Below are 17,930 nucleotides of genomic sequence, written 5' to 3' on the forward strand. Positions count from 1 at the left end.
CAACCCCTCAGCTGTCCGACCCTGTCAATGAACGTCAAGCCCATGACGTTATCGTCGTTCGTAAACATCAAAACATCGTGACTCCGAGAATTATTACATCCAACCAAAACGTGCAATTTTCTTATAATTAATTCCAAGTCAGATTAACTGCTACGATCGATTGTGATAGGATTTAGTGGGCAACAAACCTTTGTTTAAGTAAGTGAAAATGAATTTGAAACTATTATATATAAACATACGATACTAGTGAATACTATTCGTTTAACCTAAAATCATTGTATTTAGGGCACAGCGTAGATCCAGTAGGGTATCAGTACGGGAACAATTTAGAAATCAGAACAGAACTTAAAGGTAGGCCTGCGCTAAAGTAAACTTATTGAAATCCGTGATAACCTACGTTATACGTTCCTTCAGAAACAACGTGGAAAAACCCTATAGCCCGACTCTTTGAATTTGTTTTGGATGACTAAGGGTGAAACTAAATGTAGGTAACCTTATAAAAACATGCGATTGAAAACACTAATAAATGGTATCTTTTCTAGCTTTGAGCTACATACGCCAAAAGGGTGGTTGCTACACAGAATTTCAGCCGTTATCCGAACAGCCCCCAAATTGATTTCAAATGCGTTTTTAAACCATAATGATTTTTTGGCAAATGAGTGAAATGATGCGTTTTAGCATGAAAAATATAAGCGTGATGCATTCCTTTAAAATCGCAGACGATTTCGATCGCACGGGAGCGCTCGTTGATTGAGATTTATGAGTGATGATACCAACACTGCGTGCTGTCAAATGACCTGTTCGGCCAAATGACTTCCGGCCTAATGGTCTGTTCTGTTCGGCCAAATGGCGGCTTTCGGCCGAATAGGTTTCGGCCAAACAGCCTCAAAATAGGTTAAGTTTTAGCGAAATAGAACTGAAATTTAGCTTGATTTTTACTTCAAGAAAATACGTTGAACATCAACTATGGATTCTGCTCAAAATATTTGCTCAAATCCGAAATAGATGATGTTTAGAATTTCAAACAGAATTTTAATCAGACTATTTTCAAAATTTCAAACGAATTCCGAAAAGATACTTCTCCGAAACTCGATTGGAATTCTGATTCTGTTTAAATTCTTACGAATTTTGCTCAAAATCTTGAGTGGATAATTCATAGAATCTCGAGCGAATGTTGCTCAGAACTCTTCGTTATTTGCTACAAGTTATAGTGCACAACAAATGTCAACCATAAAAAACATAAGATCGAAATTACAAAATCGATCGAAATATGTATGAGCATGAGCATGATTTACCGCCCACGGTTGCTACTCCGTCATTGCCAGGTCAGCTGTAATTACACAGAAAACCAACAGATGATGTTTGGGACTAACATCATCCTCAATGTGTAAGAACTGGTGACCCAGCGCCGGCCGAGTCCGAATGCAGGTCAATTAAGGAATGGGTAGGAAAATGTTGACGTGATACTCGCTTTGATGAAAGCCGACGAGTCATCTGCACTTCCACGAGAAATCACTGGGATGTTGGAAACATGGGGTAGGTATTGTAGCAGGGTTCGTTTTGGTAAACGGAATGCCGGGTGTAGCGTGTAGTTTGATCAAGGTTAAAAAACACAATCGAACGCGCACTAATTAATTGACTTACCGACCATACAAAGTAGAACAAAGTATTACGATGATCGCGCGATCGTTCTGCTTGGTCAATAAAACATGATATAACGCGCACTGGTTTTTATTTGTTAATTGATTAACTCACTCGCACAAAGCAGAACAAAGTATTCCGATGATCGCGCGATCGTTCTGCGAGGTCATCAAAACACGATAGAACAAACACTGATTTTTATTTGCTAGTAAACTCACCCGCACAAAGCAGAACAAAGTTTCAATAATCGCGCGATCTTTTTGCGTGGTCACGAAACACGATAGGATAGGCACTCAACTGGGATATCACCGTCAAAATTCAAACTAATAAAGCAAGGAAACTCAACTATTCTGTATTCCAATCGAGGGAAAAATCCAGTAAATGAGGATGTCGAGTTTGGGGGGTATCTTTGAAATTTGGTTCGAGGTTCTCTATTATTCGTTTCTGCCTGAATGAACAAAATATACAATTATTTATATATATTTGCACTAAAAACAATTAGTAGAAGATAATATAAAAAACAGATTAATCCACATAGCAGTGACTATGCCATTCTTGTGCATTATTACCCTTTTCTCTGTGCTCTGGGGTCAATATGAGGTCATCAAAGTGGCTGCTACAGAGAACTTTTTTCAAAAAACTTACGTTGTCTGTGCTCTGGGGTCAAATTGACCCCAAATTGAAATTGTTATAACTTTTTCAATGTTTGGCCGATTTTGGATTTTTGGGGCTGTTTCTAAAGATAATTTAATCATCTTTCAGTTTTTCTACAACCCTGACTAATGGGTCGTTGTTTAAATTCCTAGTAGTAACGGAGTTATAGCTATAGTTACAGTAGCTTAGACTAAATGATAACAAAATTCCAATTATTTAGTTTAGGTTACTACAACTAGCGTTATAACTCCGTTATTAGTTGAATTCTAACCGAACCATTAGGCAGAGTTGTAGAAAAACTTTTGCACTAGAAGTCCACCATACAATACATTTTGAAATTCAGCTTCTGGAATGAGTTATCGAAAAACTACTAAATTATCGAACGCAAACTACTAAATGATCGATAACATCCTCGCAACGTAATAGTGAAATGTTGTAGATTGAAATATTTTATCTAAATAATGAACGCCGTAGTTATATTTCCTTAACAAAATAAAATCAATAACCAGTATCAGAAATGAAGCATCGAAATTGTTTCATCTAACGACATGCCAGAACCCCCTGAAGGCGGCATCCTGTCTCTGTTCACATATGACACCTCTCTCGTCAGCAAAACTAGAGTGATCAGAGCGGTAGTAGCAAAACTCAAACGAGGTCTGGATGTCCTGACAGGGTACCTCTCCAGCTGAAAGAATTGTATTAACGCGGCGAAGGCACAGGCCATTGTCTTCCCCTAACCCTCAAGCGGAACATGCTTGTGGGGCATGTTCCGCCTGATGATTACTGTGGAATGGACCACTGACTGGGGCCGACTACCTGGCTTGACGCTCGGCATTAAGCTTATTTGCCAACACGTTGACGGTGTCAAAGTGCGTTGGCTTTAAACGACTTTTTTAGGCTGCGTGCACGCGGCGCCCACGCAAGGTACCCAGCATCAGTAAAAGTAATACATGTGTATTGTGTATGACTTTGATGGGTACCTTGTGTGGACGCGGCGTGCGCGCAATTTGAAAAAACCCTACATGGGCATTGGCCCCAAAATTACAACGGGTTCAAAACAAATTCCTGCGGTTTATCGTCTGGCCAGGATGAAGACATTAGATGAACGCTTTGGAGAGTTTAAGGGTTGGTTGCTTACACTCCAACCTGGATCTGCCTCTGTTGCGAAGTCCTGTCGAATTCCTCTCTAGCACTTGTTTGCAGATTTCGTCTCCGCTCTCTCATAATGTGTGGCTGACCCAGCTAATTCCTGTTAATGTCGGGTTTTGATGGCATCATCGATTGAGCTAAGCATTCTAGATCAAATTGTAAGGCCACCACTCACTTGGCCCGAATTATGAAACGTAGGCATCGATTAATGTCTACTTGTTACTCTACTCTAAACTAGCAAAAACAGCTGCTGACTTCTTGATCCGCGTTCTTGATTTCGCCGTCCGACACTAGCTGGCTGCCAAAATATTGAAAGTTATTGGCCTTCCCCACTGCTTACCAGGTGCCCATAAAGTTAAAGAAGTTGGCCGTCCACTGTTCTTTTATGCTGCCACCTTCCAGAATATCCGCTGCCCGAGTTCCAAGTTCTTCTCGAACAATTTCTTCGGAGCTGATCGTCTAATTGGCGTATGTTAAATCGTTGTCCGCTGCTGAATCCAGACAATGCGTAATCGGATCTCGCCAATTAGAAGGGGTTTTATCCGAACATCACGAAGGCTCCATTTAAATTTATGGATGGTGAAGATATTTTCGATGGTTCGAACATTATCCAATTTTTCAAAAAAAAAATACTTCTTTGATTGATTAATTATTGGGAAACTGCGACACATTTGCTTATTATGCTATTCTTTCTAATTAGGTTTTTTCTTTGATATTTCTATTATTGAAGGTTAATGTCTGTTGGTTGATCGTTCTCGTTCGATCCTGGCAGCTGCAAAGTATATGCGTTCTTATGTTTGTAACATCGGGACAGGGTTCTTCTTCTTTTTCTATGGTTCTACACCCTCCGTCTTTACTCGTAAGACTACTGGAGACTCCGGGACCGGGACGAGTTAGTACTTATTTGTCAGTGGAAGAAATATTTAAATTTTTCGGTTACTTCAAACTTCTACGGTTAAGAAATTTATAATATTTTACCGAACAGCTTGGCAGTTCCAAACTTTTACCAATCAGTTAGTTTCGTAGAAAAAAATACCGGGCATAAAAGGTCTGGTGTAGTCATTTATTTTAGTTTCGATTATCACATAAATTTAGGAATTGAGATTCTATTATGGGAGATTCTTCTATGACAGCTTACTCGATCGTGAAGATCAAAAATGTAGCTACATAGCTTAGGTATGGCTTTTGATAGTTTTATTAACAGTTGCATTAAGCTTTATATTTTAGATACGTGTTTACGCTTTGAAACCTTTTTAAACATTTTAAAAATCTGTATGTTACTTATTACTGAAGACCTAAGATTAAATCATGTCGTATTCACCATATATGGTATAATAAATTCACTAGACCAATCAGTAATGCATCCACCCTAGTTTACTTCGAATAAATACAGATTTCAACAACTACATACACAAAACAGCGTAGCAGAATTTGCGAGTTTTGTTTTCACATTCTGTTCATAACGCTTCGAATCTGTATTCCAAATGTGGTCTAAATGCCAAACCTGCCCATATACGCAGAATCAAAGTATGAACCGTATATGCATATTCCGTTTGAGTCTGAGTCACAGTCCGTTGTTGTTCGCGAGCACGTTTTCGCTTAGTCGTTGTTGGTCGATCGACAGAGCAGCCAGCAACATCAGTGTGTGATCGATCTTTGTTCTCGCTGTGCGTCGCCACAATCCTTATCGCTCAAAGCACACACACGGTACGGAACGCGGTGGGCGTCCAAAATGAAGTCCCTAACAATCGTTGCCGTGTTCCTGCTGCTCGCCGTAATCCACACGATACAAGCCGTTATCTACGAGAAACATTGTCTGATTTTTGAAGAGTCCTACGATTTCGACGAAAGCCGGGTAAGTTTTCAAAGCGGAATTCCAATCGCGGGCGGGGATCCCGCCGAGTCAGCGATGTGATTTTTTTTTATGGTGATTGATGGTTAATGTCGTCCAATAGTATGCCGGCAAATGGTACGAGATGCGCCGTCTGTACGATCCCAACGTCGTCGAGCTGGAGGACTGCGTGCAGGAGCAGTACAGTAGGGCGGAGGGTAGCCTTGATTTCGATATCTTACGAGCAGCGCAGGAAGGCCCCACCGGGGAGGTAGTCTACTCGACCGGCACTGCGACGCCCAAGGTGTTCCACCATGCCAAGGTGCCGCAGTTTATTTTGCGTTACAATACAACGGATCCGGCTGATCCAGGTAAGCTGCAGAGCGTTGTTTGTGAGATCGATTGCAACTTTGTTGTGAAAGCTACCGGAAACCACAAATATTTAATAATATTCATTTTGTATGTGGAATTACCCGTGATTTACCTGACAAGTTACAATGCAGTTAATACTAGGTTTTACATCTAAAAACATGATAACTGCAATAAGATAATTTCAATGGAGTATGCGGTTGGTTGGTGGGAATCCAATCCCCACAAGCACACGGTCAAGCATGTTTGACAAACATTGGCTCAGCTCCGAGGAATTTAGACAAGTTGACGCTATGTTTGATCGAGTTGATCAAATTGGTTCGTCAAACAGTTCTACAACAATGTATCAACTTGTCAATTTTCCTGGGGCGGAGTCTGACCGACAGGTTTAACCATCTGTATGGGGGGAAACAGACGAAGATCTTGTAGATAATATTGGAATATCAAAATTATGAGTCCAGTAGCGACTTAGCATGCATCTATGTAAATCACATTCGCAAACAGAGCGATTTCTGCTTAATGTGTGTCGTTTTTATTGCTAGCATGTGTACTAGCTGCTGGAAAAATCATAAAAATAGGAAATAAATCAATTTGCGCTTTGTATCTTCGCTTTCAAATGTGATTGTTCTGGATGCATGCCTGCACATTTAATTTTTCCATTAAATTTTTCTTAGCTCCCCTTGGAAATACTCCTAAATTACTTGAGAAAAAACTTCTGTTGACGCGTGGCAGACGATCATTGTCCTACTCTATTGTACTTTGGGACAATTACATGGGAAAGAGATCCCATAACGTCTATCTGAGGGAAAACGCCTTTTGGGTATTCCCTCATCTTCTTCTTATTGGCATTACATCCCCACACTGGACAGAGCCGCCTCGCAGCTTATTGTTCATTAAGCACGTCCACAGTTATTAACTGCGAGGTTTCTAAGCCAGGTTACCATTTTTGCATTCGTATATCACGTCATGAGGGTAACACGATGATGATTTTATGCCCAGGGAAGTCGAGATAATTTCCAATCCGAAAATTGCCTAGACCGGCACCGGGAATCGAACCCAGCCACCCTCAGCATGGTCTTGTTTTGTAGCCGCGCATCTTACCGCACGGCTGATGAGGAACCCTAATATTTATTGTAATTGAGATGGGCGTCACAACAAACAAAATCTAAAATTATATAGGTTAGACGAACGAAGTGTCAAAAACAGATAAGAAGGTACGAAAAACCGATTTTTTTCTCATTTGGATTTTTAGCGAGACAAATCGTAGGACTAGCAATGTACTACGCGCCTCTATGCTCAAAGCCGAGCTACTGGAATTTGGCTTTTTGTAAATGTACGGTGGTTGGTTATACTTGGAGAGAGCAATCAACAAATTGAATAAAGAGAGGCGTACACTATCAATATCAATCAAGTCACTGTTTCAATATCAATCAAGTCAATATTTCAAGGTTTTAACTATTTCCACATAATTATATTTCAAAAAGATTTATGAATAATAATATTTGAAAATTTTAAGATAAGTGAATACAATTGGAAAGGGCTCACTAAATTTACATGAACAATTGAAGTTGCTATGCCACTCCTTTACGGAATATTTATCTGCTAAGGGAGCGTTACTTAAGGAAATTTTAAATCTGTACTTGTCAATGACACTTGATAATCTATTGGACTTCTTAGTCCGACCTAGCCAACTTTGGCAAAATATGTGCAGGAATTATTTCGGAAATTTTGGGTAAAAAAATTCTTCCAGAAAATTATTGAAGAATTAAATAGGAAATCCTGTAGGAATTTTCGGAGGAGTTTCAAACGGAAAATCTGAAATAATATCTGAAGGAATTCTCGATGGAACTTCTAAAAGATTTCCCGGAATTCTTTCAAAAAATCTTTTAGGAACTCCTTTGGTTATTTTTCTGTTTTTTTAGCAAAACTTTCATTAATTCCTTTATACATTTTCCTTTAAGCATTCTTTCGGAAATCTCTTCAGAAAATTATTTATGAATTGTTTTAAAAAATGATTTTCTGAAGAGATTCCCAAAAGAATGCTCAAATGAAAATGTCTCAAAGAATTAATGAAAGAGTTGCTAAAAAAACAAGAGGAATTACCGACGGAATTCCTAAAAGAATTTTTGAAAGAATTCCTGGATGAAGTTCTGAAGAAATTCCTGAGAGAAATTTCAAAGGAATACCAAGAATTTTTTCCAATACTTTCCAAAGAGATTTATTGAGCGATTTCAGAAAGAATTCCTAGAATATGTTGTTTTATTTTCAAAAAAATCTCCAAAGGAATTTTCAAAGATTTTTCTAAAGAAATTTCGGAAGGATTTTTTCTAAAGGGATTTCCGAAGGTATTTCTAAACCAATTTCCGTAGGTACTTCTGAAGGAATTTCCGAAGGTTTTTATAAAATAATATCTGATGAGATTCCTAAGAGATTCCTTCCGAATGAATTTTCGAAAGTTTTTCTCTTTTCTTTTATTTTTCGAAAAAATATCTTGAGGAATTTCTGGATTTAGCTACGAAGTAATTTTCTAAGGATTTGCTGAAAAAAACCTTGGAGGTGTGGTGTGAGGTGAGGTGTGCGCCGCCACGCCACGGCGCCGCCGCCGACAGTTTTTGGCACTCCGCCGCCGCCTACTTTTTTGCACTGGCGCGCCGCCGTTTCAAATTTGTCACGCCGCTGATCTATAATTTTCCACGCCGATTCAAATTTTCAGTGGAAACTCCAAAGATTCAGTGCAATTTCCATATAATTTCCTAATATATTCCTACAACATAACGTTGAAACTCCAGAGAATTATTTCCATGAAAATTCCATACAATATCTTGTTGAAACTTTGAAAAGCTCTCCAAAAATTAAAAAAGAATCTAATTGAAATTGAATATTTGAACAAAAAAGAGTCGTTCGGCAGAAAGCCACAAGGCTGAAAGTTGTTAGGCCGAATATGTCGTTTAACCGAAAAAACTATATGGTAGAAGCCTTCCCGAGCAAACCGATAACTTTTTTTGTCTTTCTCGTACAACAAAGTTGTACCGAAATGCTATCATTGCACTCCAAAATCGAACTTTTTATAGAAGTCTCGGAGACCCATAGTGTTATATACCAATCGACTCAGCTCGACGAACTGAACAAATGTCTGTCTGTCCGTGTGTATGTGTGTGTGGGTGCACACGAAACCCGAAAAACATTAGCCACTTTTTCATGTAGTAATTCTTAACCGATTTTTTCGCAACAAGTTGCATTCGAAAGAGGATAAAGCCTTGTTGATCACTATTGAATTTGATAACGATCGACCATTGCGTTTAAAAGTTATTAAGAAAATGGAGTCGAACTATATAAGCGCCATATAAGGTTGGTGTCTTAGCTAAATGCGAGAAAAGCAGTATCACCACTGGGTGAATTAAGTTGGGTTTCAATGTTGTGAAATCGTCGATTGAGTTTACTTAATTTGATATCTTTTTGGTCGTTTTAACGGCTGAAATAACAAAACGTAATAGCAGAAATATCTTACATTCATTTTAAAATTCTTTAAGAAATTTCTTTGGTAATTTGTTTCGAATTCCTAAGAAAAACCCTTCGGAAATTCTTTTTTTCCTCAAAGTGCCCAGCTTGCGATGTATGAACTATTTTTAGGAAACATAATAACCTATTGCCTATACAAAATTTCGTCCGAATCAAAAGAGGTGTGTTTTTGCAAATCAACTTAAAATTTTCAAATACTTTTATTCGAGAATTTGACTGATTTTTCGATAGTCACCCATACAAAACTTTTTTGTTACAAAGTCTACATGTCTAGAAAGGTGGGTGATATGTACCAACATTTATTCGAGTTGGGACGAAATCCCTCAAAGACATCGCCCACTCCCCTCGTCGTACGGGCGAAGCTGCTCGCACGGTGCCCCGGTAGACCGTTATTATAAAATAGAAATGTCCATCAAAACCAAGTACAGGGCTCGATTCCTGTGGTAATTCTGCAGCTCGGGACCAATTTTTAAAAAAATCCCTAGGAGGAATCTTGAGAAATCTTGATTTGAAGTTTAAAGTTAAGAAATTTCAAAAGAATCCATATAGGAATCCAAAAATATCACAAAAAACCCTGATTAATCCACCTAGATAGATGTCCTTCAATTCTTCTTGTACCTGCCGGTCGAAAGTAACCACCAGCTTTGCAGGGTTGCTATCCGGCATTCTTGAAATATGCCCTGCCCATCGTACCCTTCCAGCTTTAGCTACCTTCTGGGTACTGGGTTCGCCGTAGAGCTGGGCGAGCTCTTGTTTCATCCTTCGCCGCCACACACCATTCTCTTGCACAACGCCAAAGATGGCCCTAAGCACGCGTTGCCGTTATTAGAACTATAAATATTTACAACTGACTTATCTTACCAAACTGACTTTAGTATGTTTTTATATGGCTAACTTGCTCGAGTTTAGTATAAGACGAATTTCGCGCCAACCCTTCTATGGGGCTGGCAGCACCATCTCAGAATCGAATGAAACTTGGTGGGCATAAAGATATGGCATTTCTACGCCACTCTGCATACTTAGTTTTTCAAAAATTGTCAAGAGTAACATTTGATGAGGGCCTATTTTTTCTCATGGATTTTTTATAAATCGATGTAACTCTAAAATGACAAGACCTACAAAAAAGTGTTGTATGGCGGACTGTCGTGAAATTCCCAGAATTTTTTTTAGAAAAATAGAATACCGATTTCTACACTGAAAAAAATTAGTTTTAAAAATTAAAATCGGTATTACAAAAAAACCTCATCTTTGAAATCGATGAAATTTTTTCTGCAGATAGGTATTTTAATTATCTAACTTTTCTGGGAATAATGTTCCTGTGACATATTTAAGGAAAAAAAGGTTTTCTAACAAAAACTTTTTTCATGTCCGTATTGAGTGAAAATTTATCAGCGTGTTTTATGCCTACAGCGCCAATTATAGGTTCAGCAGCCTATCATCAACCAACGACACATTTTGGACGTATAAAAATTTGTTTGGGAAGCAATTTAGCATAATCTAACATATTTGTGGACCAACATTTGAAAAGGGTTTATGTTTTATTTGACTTTTTGTATCGAAGTAACTTAAAAACAATTACAAAAAAATAATTACTTTGAAAACGGGCAATGTTGCCGAAACGAAACTGAAGTGATATTTAATTGTAATAGTGGAAAAGAAGATGTTGTTTTCCAGCAAAGGCTAACCACTGAACGGTGTAATTTAGAAACCGTTATAAAGCCTGTAGATGATTTTGTATCGTATTTTATTGAAGAAATTGATAAACTTATAACTTATGACATTATTTGCAGACAACAATACACTTGTACTGTTAGATTTATCTGAAAATTATCCATTCATTATCCAAAATGGTGCTAAAGGTTGTAATAATTCGGAAAAGGCCCTTGCGAAGCTATTGGTGGCACTCTCAAACGAATGGCAAAACGAGCAACTCTTGCCAAAGATTATGGAAATACTATCAAGGCTCCTCGAGAGTTGTACGAATGGGCGAATGGGCACGTTTTCATTCAAACAAAAATATCACTATATTACATTTCTGTTATATCACGAATGAGCAATACCGCCATCGGGGCTGGCAATAGGTCTGGGAGTGAGAATGGGTCATCACTCTCACATCGAGCATGGAGGGTGTAGAGCAAAATCGTTCAAAAAGGTCTCTTATATTTTTGTCTTCTTGTCCTCCGATACATCCATTCTACAAGCATTCTAAGTAGTTGAAACAGTGACCCCCAGTCTCACCCCCATTTGACCCATTGTCACCCCCGACGACAGTACTCAACAAGAGTTTGATGAACTTTTCAAAAAAGCAAAAACTATAATTGGCACACAAAAGCTTCATTCTTTTATACCAATCGCTCATAATAAAATCCTAAAAAAAAAATTCCATCTCAGATAAAGACCCAAAAGTCTTTGAAAGGTTCGACTGAGTTTACAAAATAAATTAAACAAATAAAATTGAAGAAAATTTTTTAAAAAATGCGGAAAAAATATTATTTTTTAAAAGTGCGTTTATCGGAAATCCGTTTGGAATCAAAATGTTTATCTGATAAAAAATCGACCTCCAATTTTTATTTTTGCTAAACCAATTTTAATCATTAATTTATTAATTTATTTTCTCGGTGAACGAAACGCTCTTTTATGTTTCAGACTTCATAGACAATATTCCATCAAACTTAACAATTTTGTAAATCTGGTCATTTGTGTGTAACATTGATATAAACAATCTAGGAAAAAATACGCCCTTTCCAAATGTTGGTCCACATTAATGTTAGATTATGCTAAATTGCTTCCCAAACAATTTTTTATACTTCCAAAATGTGTCGTTGGTTGATGATAGGCTGCTGAACCTATAATTGGCGCTGTAGGTATAAAACACGCTGATAAATTTTCACTCAATATGGACATGAAAAAAGTTTTTGTTAGAAAAACTTTTTTTCCTTAAATATGTCACAGGAACATTATTCCCAGAAAAGTTAGATAATTAAAATACCTATCTGCAGAAAAAAATTCATCGATTTCTGAGATGAGGTTTTTTTGTAATATCGGTTTTAATTTTTAAGACTAATGTTTTACAGTGTAGAAATCGGTATTTTATTTTTTGGATACTTTTCCAGAAATTCCGGGAATTTCACGACAGTCCGCCATACAACACTTTTTTGTAGGTTTTGTCATTTTAGAGTTTTTAAATTTTTAGATTTTTAAAAAATCCATGAAAAAAATTAGGCCCTCATCAAATGTTACTCTTGACAATTTTTGAAAAACTAAGTATGCAGAGTAGCGTAGAAATACCATTTCTTTATGCCCACCAAGTTTCATTCGATTCTGAGATGGTGCTGCCAACCGCTGGTCGAGTTGGCGCGAAATTCGTCATAAGTGTTGTTTTCAATGTATAATAGAATGAAAGGTAAAAATTAATTTTAATTTAGTGTTTATGTTCATAATGGAGAGAAGTAAGACCAGAGTTCGTGTAGAGTAATAGTAATTAGAAGCGGTTATACTCGATCACAGCACTTATGAATTGATCTTTGCTGCCAAATCTCGTCAAAGTTCTAATCAACGGACAAGAAAAGGCATGTTTGATATGTAAGCCAAAACCTATTCCGGTACCTCTTGAGAACTCTAGAACATGATAATTCAAGATATGGTACTTTGACGTGAATGGAAGCTGCGGCTTTTACCAGCTGCTAGCAAAGCCATCAATTGCTTCCTCAAAACCATGCTCACTATTTTGAAATCATTCAGAACCTGCTGATTGAAATATTGATTAGAAAATTGCTAATGTTTAAACATAGTAATGATGTGATCCGAAAGATCGGGATTCTAGTGAACTCTATGCAATTTGTTGATGCCTCATCTGCACTTGGTTCACCCATAAATTTACTCAACATGGCGCTTTTCGAGAAACTTTAAAATTGTATTAACAATTCCGAACTAGATGTGTAGTGACGGAGATAAGCAAAGGTTCATTTTGTTTCTTTATTAAAGTGTTTTTAAAAGTTAAAATTTAATATTTTATCTTCGTCGTAACGGAAAACCCAAAAGAATATGCACGAAGTTTGTAATTTTTTTTCTTTCTCTTGTGCATTTTTCCTGATGTTTTCCTTGGTTCTCGAGATCTCATTATATATGCCGAGCTCACTCTTGAAAATCGTAGCTTTTCCTTACCGCCATCTTTGGAGTCATTACCAGTCCGATGATCCTTTTGCGTGGAAATCTCAGAATATGATAAAGCTCCGTCAATTCTCTTGTTACAGCATCTAACGAAGATCTAACCTGTTATATAATGCTAGTTGTTTACACTACTTTGAACAAATCTTTAAGCAGTTGGTTTATTTCATCATTTTTTTCCGTACTCAAATCTTTACTTCTGAATCGAGCATCATTTGTGGATACAATAAAAAAAATACAAAATTTAATCTGAATGGCATTCAACAAAGAATCTGCAGCCTGCACGTGAATTCATGAATGGTTCTGAACGAGAGGTAGCACTCTTGAAGATAGACGACTTCAAGCCATACAAAAAGCAATATAAAAAACATACCTAAGTCAGCTTGGTGAGCTTAATCAGTTGTAAAAATTTATAATTGTAATAAAGGCAACAAATGCAAACTTGTTGAAAACAACTTGGACCACTTTTTGGACGGCTTTGAAGGTATTTTTGGGATATTATTGAATTAAAATATAGATTCTTTTAAAATTTCTTAATTAAAAACTTCAAATCGAGATTTTTCGAGATTCCTCCTAGGGATTTTTTTTTTAATTGGTCCAGAGGTGCAGAATTACCACAGGAATCGAGCCCTGTACTTGGTTTTGATGGACATTTTTATTTTATAATAATGGTCTACCGGGGCACCGTGGCTCGATCTTGTTCAGGTTGATTTGAGGTTGATGGTTTTCTTCGGAACACATGAAAACGCATTTTTAAACAAATCCATTTTCTTGTGAAAGATTTCGTGTAGCAGATCCAATTGATCACAAATCGTACTGGATATCCCTCCACCCTATAACTGAGGATATCCAACAGCGAATGTACACGCAAATATACCCTATGTAGCATCCCTAGTCAAAATCGGAAAAAGTGGTCTTCCTGTGAAGCTTAAAAACCTTTTCTCATCTCCTAGTGGGAAGTATATTAACGCGCGTACATGCATCCAGAACAAGCGTATCCTACTGATGTCGACTTTCTGACATGATAATTAATTCCAAATTTGCTAATCATAAACGGCAAAAGGCAATCGAACAAATCAAATAGGTTTGAATAAGTTGCGCATTCATCAGAAAGATCCATATAGGACCAAGCACTAGCTACCAGGCTACACGGAATGAATTCATTCCCATGACATGAAAGCACGCTATATTCACGAAATAATCATGAATAAATTTCTTATTTCTGGGAACAAAATTACTACCGTGTATAAATGCTATTACTCACCATTGCAAGTAACTATAACTGCCTGAGCAGGCTGCACAAATAGTTTCGAACACACGAGCCTGCATTGGATAAAGAGCAAAACAGATGTTTAGTTTATCCATGATCAAATATTAGTGCAGATGGGCGAACATGATTGAATTCCAGATAAGTATAGCTGTAACTGGTAAGCGGGTGTTCCTATGAGAAAAATCGAAACACGTCACCTTTCAGCTGCGATGATTAACGCAACAAATTCCTGAATGATTGATAATAGGTTACAGATAACTATAATGTTTTCTTAAAATTTCATGGGAGTGATATCCTTCTACTACACATACTTTAAGTAATGACCTCGAATTTCGATAAGCAGTAATTATATATCAATGAGGACTGTTCAGTTTATTGAGAGGATACTTTTACATGACGATATAAAACAGACAGATTGGTCAATTTTGATGGGGTATCCTTTATCGTATATTATAATACACTATCAATCAATTGTTATTTTTGAAAACATAGATAAAACAGTTTAAATTCAACAAAATGGCGCCTATTGTCATATCGTCTCGAATTTCGAGTAAACATAAGTTTCCCAACAGTTTTGTTTTTGTAAGCAAAATTTACAGTTTGTAAAAAAAATTACATCGGCATGTCAACAAAATCATCAAGAAGATCGGAAAGAAACACATTGTCAATGATTTGTCGATATCCAGAAACAGTAGAGCCTGTGGCAGCCCGAAAACGGAATATAAACGGTTGGAGCTGTTGAAAATCCAATAAATTGAGATTGTTATGAATATCGCAAATTTCTTAGTTAGAATTGTTTCGTTGATAAATGGATTTTATTTCTAGAAGGTCAGACAATAGTTTCATCGAGAAAAAAAAGATTTCTAATAAGATTGATGGTTTGAAAAGCATCGACAATACAAAGTGTCCTCTTCATAAACTGAACAATCCTTAATTTGTCGTTACCTTGCACTTAAAAAAATATCCAATTCCGGATCATAAAACTTGGGTTGATAGTTCGTGTTTGATTAATAAAATTTCGCCTATTCATTTTCCTACAGCTTTGTAGTAAGTGCTATGACCATTATAGCATTCAAATTATAACAGTCATTTGTTTGGCATCATGAAAACCAGAGCGTTAATGAATAAAGCTTCCAATGAATGATTAAATTTGTTATGATTAAATCATTCAATTCTATGATTAAAGATTATGATTAATGATTTATTCATTTTTGACAATGAATAATGATTATGATTAATGATTAAATTAATTTTTGACAATGATTAACGATTATGATTAATGAATAAAACGTTTGAAGTATGATTAATGATTACCGATCGTGATTAAATGTTGACACAATATGTGTATGATTAATGATTAACGATCGATATGATTAATGATTAATTATTATGAATAATCAAATTAAATGATTTGCATAGTGATCAATAATCAAGTAACCGTTCGACCAAATTATGTTTTTTTACCTATGAAATTGTATGATTATGATTAAAGATTAATGAATAAAAGCGATGTATGCAATGATTAAAATTAATGATTAATGAATAAACTCAAAACAATCATGAATATGATTAGTGATTAATGATTAAATGCAAAAATCTATGAATAATGATAAGTGATTAATGATTGAATCGTATTTTTTGTATGATTATGATTAATGAATAATGATTAAATAACCCATTATTCATTAATCATGATTAAATCTATGATTAATCACTAACGCTCTGATGAAAACCCAATAATGAACCATCACTCACATGACCACATTTTCCACATGACATTCCATGACCACATGACCACCTAGTTAAATGGAAATCCACAAATTGATTATAATTTCTCAAATAAGATGTTCAAAGTTTAAGCCGATTCGTACTTAACTCCACTTAAAGGAAGCCATCGCTTAGTTATTTTCGACCCACTATATTTAATTACCTTTTTCTTACAGATACCGCCTTGGACATTGTTAAAACGGATTATCTCAACTATGCTATCGTGTATTCCTGCAATCCCGTCAATACGACAATGGTTTCTGGTAATATTATAATTAATAGAACATAACTCTAGGTTGCCTCCCATGGAAAACATTTCATTTCCACAGAATCCGCTTGGGTCATCTCTCGGGATCCTGTACTGAAAAAGCATACTGCCGATTTGATCAACAAGTTCATCGAGAAGCATTTCAACCATCCGGAGCACAAGTGGCGCACCACCGAACAATCGGCCAAAACTTGTAAGCCGAATATCCTCCCCAGCAGCGCTGCTATACGAATCTCGCTGTTCGGTAGTTTGCTACAGTTTTGCGTTGCATTAATGGCAGTTAAAATGTTCTTATAAGATAATTCAGTAAATGACGTCTGATGAAACATAGTCATACTTGGGAATCTCATTGTACAATCTATGCGTTAGAGAAGTGTTTGAAGTCGAGCATGATTTAAATAAAATTAAGTAAAGAAAGACCTATGTGCACTTTTATCAACTCTTACTTACACGCTGCTATTTGAATACATTTGAAACTGGATTGCATCATTTCATAGCATCGCAGTGATTTCCAACAGACAGTTAATTATTAATACTCCCAATCCCAAAAGACTGTTTTGAAAAACGACAGTGCTTAGAGAGGGTTCTTCATAAACTACATGAATTTAATTTTTACATTACTTTATTCGTGTACCACATTCGCAACAGCATTTTTTGAATTTGGTTCCATCAATACGTGATTCTCGAACATCCCTACAGGTCTAATGGCACACATTCTCCCATAATGTGTTCACAGTGAGTCCTTGTGAAAGCGATGAAAAACTCTCTTGGGAAGACACAAATTAACTTGGCATTGAAGTCATTTCCCGGCCGATGCCAGCACCAAGCGCGACGCCGATTGAAGCAAAAAATGGCAATGAAGTGAGATATTAAACTTTAATTAAAATACTAAAGATTTATTTGCATTAGCGCGTATGCCGTAAAGCATCATGCGGAAAGCCCATTTGAGACTGACGCGCAGAATTTTATTATCAGCTCACTGACTGTGTAGAAGGAGAACCGACGAGAAGAAAAGCGGTAATTAAAATTTAATTTTCCAAATGAATGACGTTCGGCGAACAGGCCGGATTTTATTGTCATTATGAACATTTGACGGGATATGCAAGTGAAATGCTCGCATGCCGGTTGTTGGTAGGTAAAATTTTAACAATTTTTATCCAGCCATTATGATGATGGGGAAACGATCGTTTATAAACAATTTGCATTGTGCAAGCAACTCATAGAGCTTGAATTTTTAATAGACGGATCTCTCACCTAAATCAATCGGGAGATTGCTTAGATGCAGATATATTGCC

At 36.7% G+C, this 17,930-nt stretch overlaps 1 protein-coding gene across 1 annotated transcript; it reads left to right on the forward strand.

Moving 5' to 3' along the window:
- Positions 1 to 5,014: 5,014 nt before the first annotated feature.
- On the forward strand, positions 5,015 to 17,054 carry LOC134226730 (apolipoprotein D-like). The gene is made up of 4 exons (XM_062707694.1): positions 5,015 to 5,299; positions 5,400 to 5,646; positions 16,544 to 16,630; positions 16,697 to 17,054. Exons 1-4 carry the CDS (start codon positions 5,177 to 5,179, stop codon positions 16,930 to 16,932), a joined length of 693 nt encoding a protein of 230 aa, XP_062563678.1. The 5' UTR covers positions 5,015 to 5,176; the 3' UTR covers positions 16,933 to 17,054.
- The last annotated feature ends 876 nt before the right edge of the window (positions 17,055 to 17,930 follow it).

The sequence above is a fragment of the Armigeres subalbatus genome, chromosome 3 (assembly GCF_024139115.2).
Source record: "Armigeres subalbatus isolate Guangzhou_Male chromosome 3, GZ_Asu_2, whole genome shotgun sequence".
NCBI classification, from domain to species: Eukaryota; Metazoa; Arthropoda; class Insecta; order Diptera; family Culicidae; genus Armigeres; species Armigeres subalbatus.

Excerpts from the sequence above, each read along its gene's own strand:
- LOC134226730 (XM_062707694.1), top strand. The coding sequence starts at position 5,177 with ATGAAGTCCCTAACAATCGTTGCCGTGTTCCTGCTGCTCGCCGTAATC. Across the intron at positions 5,647-16,543 it reads AACGGATCCGGCTGATCCAG|ATACCGCCTTGGACATTGTT; the intron begins GTAAGCTGCAGA and ends TTTTTCTTACAG. Across the intron at positions 16,631-16,696 it reads CAATACGACAATGGTTTCTG|AATCCGCTTGGGTCATCTCT; the intron begins GTAATATTATAA and ends TCATTTCCACAG.